Source organism: Anomalospiza imberbis, chromosome 17 (genome assembly GCF_031753505.1).
Source record: "Anomalospiza imberbis isolate Cuckoo-Finch-1a 21T00152 chromosome 17, ASM3175350v1, whole genome shotgun sequence".
Classification (NCBI taxonomy): Eukaryota; Metazoa; Chordata; class Aves; order Passeriformes; family Viduidae; genus Anomalospiza; species Anomalospiza imberbis.
In genome coordinates this window covers 5,300,553-5,310,317 of record NC_089697.1, presented here as the reverse complement: position 1 = coordinate 5,310,317, position 9,765 = coordinate 5,300,553, and the positions used below count along the sequence as shown (strand labels likewise).

At 56.8% G+C, this 9,765-nt stretch overlaps 1 protein-coding gene across 1 annotated transcript; it reads left to right on the top strand.

The window, feature by feature from the left end:
* The first annotated feature begins 219 nt into the window (after positions 1 to 219).
* Positions 220 to 9,608, top strand: EMILIN3 (elastin microfibril interfacer 3). Its single transcript, XM_068207535.1, has 4 exons — positions 220 to 485; positions 3,592 to 3,714; positions 6,575 to 6,822; positions 7,333 to 9,608. The coding sequence occupies exons 1-4, from the start codon at positions 289 to 291 to the stop codon at positions 9,225 to 9,227; spliced, it is 2,463 nt and encodes an 820-aa protein (XP_068063636.1). The 5' UTR covers positions 220 to 288; the 3' UTR covers positions 9,228 to 9,608.
* Positions 9,609 to 9,765: the final 157 nt, after the last annotated feature.

Here is a 9,765-nt window from a genome sequence, read left to right as displayed (position 1 = left end):
GCGGCGGAGCGGCGTGTGCCGCCGGGCAGGGCCGGGCAGGGGTAGGGACAAGGACAGGGACAGGCAGGGGCCGGGCAGGGCGCAGCGGGCGGCGCTCCGGTCCCCTCCGCAGCGCTGTCCCGGCGGGGCCCCGCGGCCGCGCCGTCCCGTCCCGCCCCGTCCCGTCCCGTCCCATCCCATCCCATCCCATCCCATCCCATCCCATCCCATCCCATCCCATCCCATCCCATCCCATCCCATCCCATCCCATCCCATCCCATCCCACTCCACCGCCGCCGGGCCGGGACCATGCGGCGGGCGCGGGCGCTGCGCCGCCGCGGAGCGCTGCTCGCCTGCCTCTCCTTGGGGACGCTGCTGGCCCTCGCCGACGCCAAGGGTGCCTTCTACTCCCCCGCCGCCCCCCTGCCCTACGGCGGCAGGTACAGCCTCTACACGGCCGGCTCCAGCCCGCAGCTCGGCCCCGGCAAGCCCGTGGGCAAGCACAAGTAAGCGACCCCCGGCCGCGGCCGCGCAACCCATCCGGAGGGCACCGGGAACCGCCGTCCCCGGGCACCGAGCCGGGTCTCCGTCGGGCATCCCTCACCGGGAACAGACCGCGGCCACCGGGCGCCGGCCGCGCGTCTGGGCTCCACGGGCAGCATCCCCGGGGGACGGGCTGCCGCGGGTACCCAAACCCCGGTGCTGACCGCGGGTACCCAAACCCCGGTGCTGACCGCGGGTACCTTCCCCAGGGCTCGCCTGCGGGCATCCCTGGCTGGGCACGAGTCCCTGGGTACCGGCCGCGACATCCCTTGCTCCGTATCATCTGCCCTGTACTGAGCAAGGGCTGGCGGCAGCGCAGCAGTTTCCGAATGTCTCAGTGCCCCCCTCCATCTAGAGGAGGGTCCGGGAGTTGTATTTCCAGGAGGGAAAGGGCTGCGTGCGGTGGGGACACGTGTGCTACGGTCCGGTGCGGGACGGGGCTGGAAGAGGTGGGGATGGGGGTGCCCGTGTGTGGTTTTGGGGTAGGTGCATGTACCTGCTCTGCGTGACATCGGCGCGGGGGGGCGGGGGTGGTGATGTGCGGGAGGGGAGGATGGCAGCGCACAGACCTACGTGTGACAACAGCTTGGTTTGGAGGGAATTGCTTGAAAAATACGTACATACTGGAGCTTAAATACGTTTTCAAGAAACCTGGAAAGCTCAGGCAGTGAGGAATGTGGGTTTTACACAAACTGTAGACTTTTTCCGTTCAGTTGCATAAGAGCTGTTACACTGAGGGCGGAGAGGGGGGTGTTGCTTCCCTCTCTGCTTGTTTGCTAGAGCAGTTTCTGCCGGGCTCCTTTGAAAGAGGGAGGATGTGGGGTTACGAACAAGCTGAAATGAATAAAGTAACACTAGAGATGAACAATACTGGCAGTGCCAGTGAGAACTTTAAAAAACCCATAACATTTTCCAGCTGCTCACTCTAAAAACATCAGGCTGGAGCTATAAAACTGTTTGCCACAGGTGTGTGAGAAGGGAAGGGGTTCTGAGAGGGAGAGTGATCCAGAGCTGCACTAACCCGAGCAGTCACAGGTAGGCAGGGTTTATTAGTAGTGGCTAGTAGATCTGCCTGCATTGGCTACCAGCTAACTTAGAGGCATCTGGTGGTGTGTTTGAAAGCAGGTCATGGATTTATGGATAGATGGTGATCCTAAGTTTCCACATACACACATGAACTCCCTGCCTCCAGCTGAGAGAAGTGGCCAGCCTTCCTTCTCCTGTGGTCCTGTGCATGGATGAATGACTCACTTGTGGAGGAGCAGGGAGCAGCAGCACAGCGCCCTGCTCATGCTCTGAGCCTGGCAGCCCCTTGCCAGGGCAGAGCTGCTCAGGTCTGGGCAGGCTGGAAATGCCAGTCACAAATGGGTGTGGTGTGCCCATCCCAGGGGATCAGAGAGGGCCCTCGGTGAGGGGCTGGGGTGGATGTGCTGCTGCAGCTCCTGGGGGGAGCAAGTGGGATATGCTGGGGATGTGGGATCAGGGGATCCCTGCTGGAAGGGAGCAGAGAGAGGCTTGGAGGGAGGAGGATCCTGCTTACACCTTGCTGCTTCACGGGGAGAGCTCCTGCCCTGGGTGGGCTGTTGGAGATCGTGCAGCCTGCTCAGGGTCTCTGAATGGGGGCACTGGGAGGCAGCTGGGGTAGCTGCAGCTCAGCTGCCAGGTCACAGGCTAGGATGCAGTCAGAGTTCCCTGGCATGGCATGGCCTGTGGAGAGCAGCCTCGGGGCTGAGCACAGAAACGAACTGCAGGGCCTCAGCCCAGCTCTCTTGGGCTTGCTGAGATGGTCTGGATGATGTTGAGACACTTCTGGCAGGTGGAGGTACAGGAAAGGGACTGTGACTGTCAGGATGGAGCAGAAGGGTTTGGCAAGAAGGGCTATGGTGTCTCCTGTTTGAGTGAGTGTGTGTGCATGCATAGGGTGGGTGTGCACAGCCCTCCCTCAGCCCCCCCATGTCACACTCAGGGGCCAGAGCAGCAGCACTCTGGCTCACCCTGAGTGGGGAAAGATCGATGAAGGAGGGACAAGCACTGATGGCAAACAGGTGAAGACAAAGTACATTCCCTACCCATTCATACCAAACCCCCAGCTGGCACAGGGGAAGCCAGTCCTCCCGCCTCACTGAACACCTCTCTGCACCTGCAGCTTGCGCTGGTCCATCTGCTCCATCCCGCTGACCTCCTGCCTCAGCCCTGCTCTGCACCGTGGGCCTGTGCCCTCCTCTCCTCCCGCTCCGCCGTCTGCCACATCCCCCTGCCCTTAATCCCTGCCTCACCACACATCCCTGCTGTCTCTGCCCCTGTGGACCAAGTCCATCTGCTCCTGCCGGCAGCCCTGCCTTCAGCTGGAGCAGCCTTGGCCTCCATCTGTCCTACCAGCAGTCCTACATCCTTCCCACACGCTGCCTTCCTCCCAGCCAGCTCATCCTCAGCGCCTGGCTTTGCTGCTTGGCTCAGGAAAGCTGACTGGTACCTGGGGCACCCAGCTGCAGGCGGATGGCAGGAGGGAAGAGGCTCTCTGCACTCACTGTCCCAGAGATCTGAGGGGGTTTGCAGCCACCACCACAGATCTACTCTGTGTCCCTGCCTCCCTGCTGGAGGGACCCACGGTGCTGCAGCCCTACAGAGCAGCATCTCCTCTCTGTGCCTTGTCTGTGGCAGCACCCACAGCAAGGGCTGAAGGCTTTTGGGTTGGCCCCTGCACTGGCAGCACTCCAGCAGCTGCAGCAGGGCAGACCACCCCTGCCAGGCACTGCTGGAGCTACTTCTGGGATGCTATTCCTACAACTGCTGCTGCTGGGATTCTGATTGTCCTCACAGCCTGTCTCACCGCACAGTCCATGCTGTGCCAAGCACAGCCCAGCTCTGGGGACACCACCAGCACTGGTGACAAGGTGGCTGTGACTGTGACAGGAACCACACTCCTGCAGCATGCCCCGCCCCAGCAGCTGCCCAAGCTGGGGGGCTCCTTCCAGCTCCTGCCCCCAGACCTCACTGGCAGTGTCTTGCAGTGCAGGCACTGCTGTCTGCTGGGCAGGGGGTGACAGTGCCTCGCTGTGTTTCCCCCAGGAGCTACTGTGCCTACGTGGTGCAGCGCAACGTGACGTGCACGCTGCAGGATGGGGCCGAGAGCTACGTCAAGGCTGAGTACCACAAGTGCAGCTGGGGACCCAAGTGCCCAGGGAAAGTGCTGTGAGTATGGGGGACAAAGGGGCATGGCTCTCTTCCCCTCCCAAAGACCTTTATCTCCTGAGACCCTGTGCCACCTTTCTGACCATGAGCCCCCACTTTCCAGAGGGCTGAAGGACTTTTCCTGGACATGGCAGTCAGTGGCAGGGCAGTTGTGTTGGGAGGAGGCAAGGTGGGATCTGTCAGGAGGGAGAGGGAGTTCTATCCCTCCTCAGAAACTGTCATGGGAGGTTTAGATTGGATATCAGGAGAAGGTTTTCATCCAGATGTGAGCTGAGTACTGGAAAAGGCTCCCCAGGGAAGTTGATCACGGCACCAAGCCTGACAGAGCTGAAGAAGAATTTGGACACTGCTCTCAGGCACATGGTGTGATTTTTGGGGGTGTTCTGTGCAGTTGCTGGGATCCTTATGGGTCCCTTCAAACTCAGGATATTCAATGATTCAGAAATAAATCTGGAAATCATGGGAAGTGGGGAGGTGCCTGTGCAGGTGTGTAGGAAGGCAGTTTGTCATGGACCTGCAATGTGGCAGAATGATGGCAGCTTGGTGAGAACCTGGCTGGGAGGACAAGGAAATTAAGCCTGTGGCTGGGGATGGCTCAGTGCTTTCTGCTCCAGTAAAATACTTGCAAAACTCTGCCACCTCGTCAGTGCTGGAGGGAAACACTTTAGTGTGCCACAGCTGGAGCCGCCGGTGGTGCAGGGCAGACACCGGGGCTTTGTGCTTCACCACCTTCCAGGGATGCTGCTTCACGTGGAAAAGCTGTTCTCCTGCATCCCCCCCAGGCTGGAGGAGTGGAGAAGAGCTGAGCACAGAGGAAAAGTGGGATGAGACAAGTTTTTGTCAGAGCCTAGTTGCCATCCTGTGGCAGCTGGCTGTGACTCTCCATGTCCCAGTGGTGCCACAGGCTCTGCTCACATCCTCTCCTGGCAGAGACGGGCAGCTGGACCCACTCGTTCACTTGTTCTTCCCATCACAAGTGTTTTAGCAGCATTTGGGGACTTCAGGACATCCTGCAGCTGCTGGTACCCATGGAGGAGATCTCCAAAGCCTCTCCCATCTCCACGATGTCCTCTGTTTGTCTCCTTCAAACAAAACCAGGGTGAAACCAGAGTGTTTTATGAGGTCAGATGGACCCACAGCTGAATTTTCTGCAGAGCCTCAGATGCTGCATCCATGGACAAAGGGGAAACATGGGTTTTCCATGTGCTGGGGCCATCAGCGAATGTTTGTGCAGCTGGCTGCAAATACTTCCCCTTGCTGCTGTTTGGAGCAGGGGTAGAAAGATTTGGAGGTGCCCAAGGCTTTGAGCTCCTCTGCAGAGGCTGGGATGACACAGAGAAGGTGCCTTGTGGATGCCACCCTCCTCCTTTCTTCACCCCCTGACAGTGGCTGGAGCAGCAATCTCCCATGGTACATTCAGGCAGGTTTCTACACACTACAACAGAAGGAAAGATCATTGCAACTCAACAGCATCTGTGAAGCGGAGTAACAAGGAGAGCTTGTTTTGAAACTGTCCCTTTGGGAAGTTGATGTTGAGAAATTTTGAAGAGATTCAAAGGACAGAGGCCTTGGGTTTGGTTTATCCCCCTGCCTTGTGGTGTGTATGGAGGTGGCTGTATCTTGTTGGGAACTGTGTGGAAGCACCACTGCCAGGGGCTGCAGCCTGGGCTGGGGACACTGTGAATTCAGACAAGGACATGGGTGGCAGGGAATCAGCCCCATGTGCTGCCCTGAGTGATGGATTAGTGCCTTCTGCAGCCCCTCTGCAGCACGGATGGCCGTGCTGCTCCTCCAAGACCTTCTGCTGAACATGCTGGAGAAGAACAAGAGGCTGATGGTGTGTGTTGTTGCAAAACAGCAAACTTCAAGATTTTCAGGCCCTGGTAAATTCAGATTGGAAATTTCCAAAAGGCAGGCTTAAAGCCTTGGTATTTAGAGGTGGTGAGAAAAGTGACGTGTTCAGCCCTGTACAGCTCAGTTCAGCTGGTGGGGGAACACAGGGGCCAGCAGGGCCCTGTTCCATCACTGCTGCCTCACAGGAAAGCAGGGAGCAGCTGAATCCTCCCCCATGGCTGGTGGGACCCCATCCAGAGCAAGAGCAGAGGGGGAAGGTGTGAGGTGGGCTTGCACCCTGTGTGCTGGGTATGGGAGGATCAATGCTGTAGTACCCAAATTCGTGATAGAGACACTTCCCAGGGCATCCCAGCTGGGGCAGGAGGCAGTGTAAGGAGTCATCCCTCAGTGCACTTCACAGCATCACCCTGGAGACCCTCACCAAGCCAGCCCAAGCCCCTTTAGGTTTTCCAGCAAACTGATGCCCTCCACACAGAGAGAAAGCACCTTTCCAAAGGTATTCAGGATTACAGTTGAGAAGAGGTTTTTTTTGACCCCACTAGGAAATTCTGTAGGTCAATTCAAAGTGCAAACCACTTTTACAAGCAGTCCACTTCCCTCTTGGAAGTGATGTGAGCTTGCAGGGCTTTTGAAATCTGTTCCATCATTTCATCTCGTGCTCTGCTGGCCAGAAGTTGCCAAACAGTGTGGCATCTGTCACAGTGGTGACCTATCAGGCCAGGGACTGCAGCAATACACTTAGAGCTGCAATTCTTAATCGACACAGTGCCACAGGTTAAAAAATACTTGACCAAAACCCCACTGTAATGCTGCACTGAGCTATGGTGCAGCAAGAGCTCTTGGAGAAGATGGGCTGTGGTCTGCAGGTGCAGCACAAGGGTTTCAGCCAGGCTTCCCCATGTGCCCAGATCTCCCACATCCAACAGGACCATGACCTTGCTCTATTGCTTGATGTTGAGGTTGCTTCTCTAAACTGTCTTCTCTCTCCCTCCCCTCTCCTGGCAAGGTACCGCACCTTCTTCAGGCCCAAATACAAGATTGGATACAAGACAGTGACCGAGCTGTCCTGGAGGTGCTGCCCAGGCTTCATGGGAGAAGGGTGCCATGACAGCCCGACAGACCAGCCTGGCCTTCTGCCCCAGCATCCCAGCCCTAAAATGCCCCCTGGGCAAAAGATGTTTCCAATGCCCAGACTTCCTCCCTATCCCAAAAGCCACCCTGACCTGTTTCCAGGACCAAAGAAGAATCAATATGGTGAGATCTCGCTCCTGCTTCATGTCCCCAGGTCATCACACCACTGTCATGCACTCGAACCTCCACGTTCTCTCTGTTCCACAGCAGAGCATGAATCTGGCAAAAATTCAGTGGGTGACATGTTTTCTATCAGAGACCTGACATTTGATTGCTTTGAGGAACACTTGCTCTTTAAATTTTGTTCCTTTCAAAACATGCAGCTTCAAAATTGCCTTTCCTCATCGATTTAGAGCTTTTTCCCATTAATTATGGGGTTGATAGAGTGTGTCTCAAGATGAAGCTCTCCTGGGCTGTTATCATCACCTGCTGTTGGACTTGAGACTGAGGGCTGGATCCCAAGAGGAAAGAGGGTTTCCTGATAGATTAAGGAGAGATGTGGGCTGAGATTTTGCTGAAATGACAATAACAGAGGGCAGGACACAAGGTTATTATGGGAAAGGACTTGAAGGAGGGAAGTTAAAGGAGCACCACAGCCCTCACTGTGCCCTCTCTATTTCTTTCCCTGTGCAGGCAGGAAACTGCCTGGCCTCTTCGGGGACCGCCTGGATCGGCTGGAGGAGGAGGTGAGGCGCCTTTCCCAGTCCTACGACAGCCTGCACACCATGGTGAGTGGGCTGGGGGACCGCCTGCGGTTGGCCATCCAGGAGGACACCACCAAGATGATCGGCTCCCTGATGAACAGCCCGGGCACGCCAGACTCATCCGTGGGCTTCGGCATCATTCCCGATGGCCTGGTGGATGTGGCAGACAAAGCCGACATCGCCACGTACCCTCCCGTAGGGGAGATCCTGACCAAAGTGACCGAGGTGAGCGACGTGCTGAAAACCAAGGCAGATCTGCTGCACGAGGTCCGGGGCATGGTCCTGGACCACGATGGGCAGATCAAGCACCTGCTGGAATCCGCCCAGCCCTCGCCCCTCACCTCCATCGACCTGCTGGAGGAGTATGTGGACACGAGGCTGAGCAACCTGCGTGGAGAGCTGCTCGACGGCTTCGAGAAGAAGCTGGGCAAGATCCAGACCACGTGCGATTTTCGCATCCAAGAGGTGCGGCAGCAGTGCGAGGAGGAGAAAGCTGCCAACCTGCGGCTGCAGCAGACGCTGGATGGGAAGGAGCTGGAGATCAAGAAAGAGATCTCTCAGCTGGAGACCCAGATCCAAGGGCTGACGGTGGTGGAAAGCTGCTGCAGCAACCTGGACTACCTCACCGATCGCATGAACATCCTTGAGAAAGGCCTTCACAGCATCTCCGAGTCCCAGAAGAACCTGCACTCACGCCTGGATGGAGAAATCTCCACTGTCACCCTAGGGAACCTCTTTGAAGGGCGCTTTGAGGACCTGGAAGCCAGGCTCAATGCTACAGAGCGGGAAACTGGGAGCTGCTGCTCTGGTATAGAGGACAGCATGAAAGGCACGGTGGTGGCAGAGGTGGATGGCATGAGGACTGCCTTTGAAGACAAAATGCAGACCCTGGAGGACAGGTTCATGACCATCGTGGGGGAGCTGAACAATGTCAGTTCCCCCATGGGCATGGACGGAGCAGTAGTGCCCGTGCTGGAAGGGGAGCTTGCCAGCATGAGGAAACAGACAGATGAGACACTGGAGGTGTTGCAGAATCGCCTCATCACACTGGAGAGCACCTGCTCCCTGGGCTGCACCTCTGCCTCCAAAGATGTGGAGACCTTTCGGACGGAGATCGAGGACTGCCAGAACAAGAACCAGGACCTGCTCCTCCGGATGGACAGCAATTACGACCTCCTGCGCAAGCTGAACGCCACCATCCTGGAGATCCAGCGGCGAATCGAGGAGGAAGCATCGGGGGCTTTGCAAGGGGAGATCACCTTGCTAAAGATCAACCTGAACACTGTGAGTAAGTCTCTGACGGGGCTCAAGGACTCCGTCTCCCAGTACTCAGACACCATAACACACGTCAACTCCTCACTAGATGAGCACGAGCGGAAGATTGAGGATGAGGTCCACTCCATCCAGGAGAGAGTCAACGACCAAGGTTCCCAGCTTTTCTTCAGCAACCGCCGTGTCCTGAACCTCAAGGGAGACCTGGAGCGACTCAAAGCCAGGATTGTCAGTGACCTGAGCTCCTGCAAGAACGTGGCCCACGGCCTGCAGCAGGAGGTCTCTCACTTTGACGAGCGGGTGGCGCGGGTGGAGAGCGCCTGTGGCAGGTTGGGGGCCATCACCGGCAGCCTGGATGACATCAGGGAGGAACTGGAGAAACACACGGGCAGTCTGTGGGACTACATGGACCACATGAACGGGACACTGGCTGCCCACTCTCAGGAAATAACAGGACTGAAGGACAACTTGCTTGACTGCCAAGCCAAGGTCTCTGAGCTGGCGGAACAGGTCGGGCACTTGGAGGAGAAGGCGGAGAGGAGGCAGCATTAGCCACTCTGCCATGCCATGTGTCTTCCTTCTCCTGCTGTGAAGGACAGGATTAAATTATATCACACAGACTCGCTCCAATGTGACAACAGTTCTTGGGATAATATTTTTATGAAAAGCTGCTACATTTTTTTTCCCCTAATCTTGTTGGCCCCACTTCTCCTTTACTCCACCATGCTGGTGCTCCCCTCCTGATGCTCAACAACTGTCCTGACCCTGGCGCAGCAGTGTCACTCCCTCCTGGCTGGGGGTGTTGCTTTGGGTCCTGGGCTGATGACCCAAGAAGGACAATGCAAGAGTAAGCTGGAGGCAGAAGCTTTTTTTTTCATTTTATTTTTGTGGATTTATCATTTCTTGAAGAATAAAACCTTGTAGTTATCAGCTGAGGAATAGTTTTTCTGACCTTAAGACCACCTGCATCTTAATCCAGAGACTGAGCAGAGCCAGGGCTCCTTGCAGGGAACAAAACTCACCACAGGAATTATAGATTTCAAAGAACACACGTATTCACACGTCCCTCCGGGAACTGGCTTCCCTTCTC

Bases quoted from the DNA above. Each gene is read 5' to 3' on its own strand.
- EMILIN3 (XM_068207535.1), top strand. From the start codon at position 289: ATGCGGCGGGCGCGGGCGCTGCGCCGCCGCGGAGCGCTGCTCGCCTGC. The intron at 486-3,591 runs GTAAGCGACCCC...TGTTTCCCCCAG, and splicing joins AAGCCCGTGGGCAAGCACAA to GAGCTACTGTGCCTACGTGG. The intron at 6,823-7,332 runs GTGAGATCTCGC...TTCCCTGTGCAG, and splicing joins ACCAAAGAAGAATCAATATG to GCAGGAAACTGCCTGGCCTC.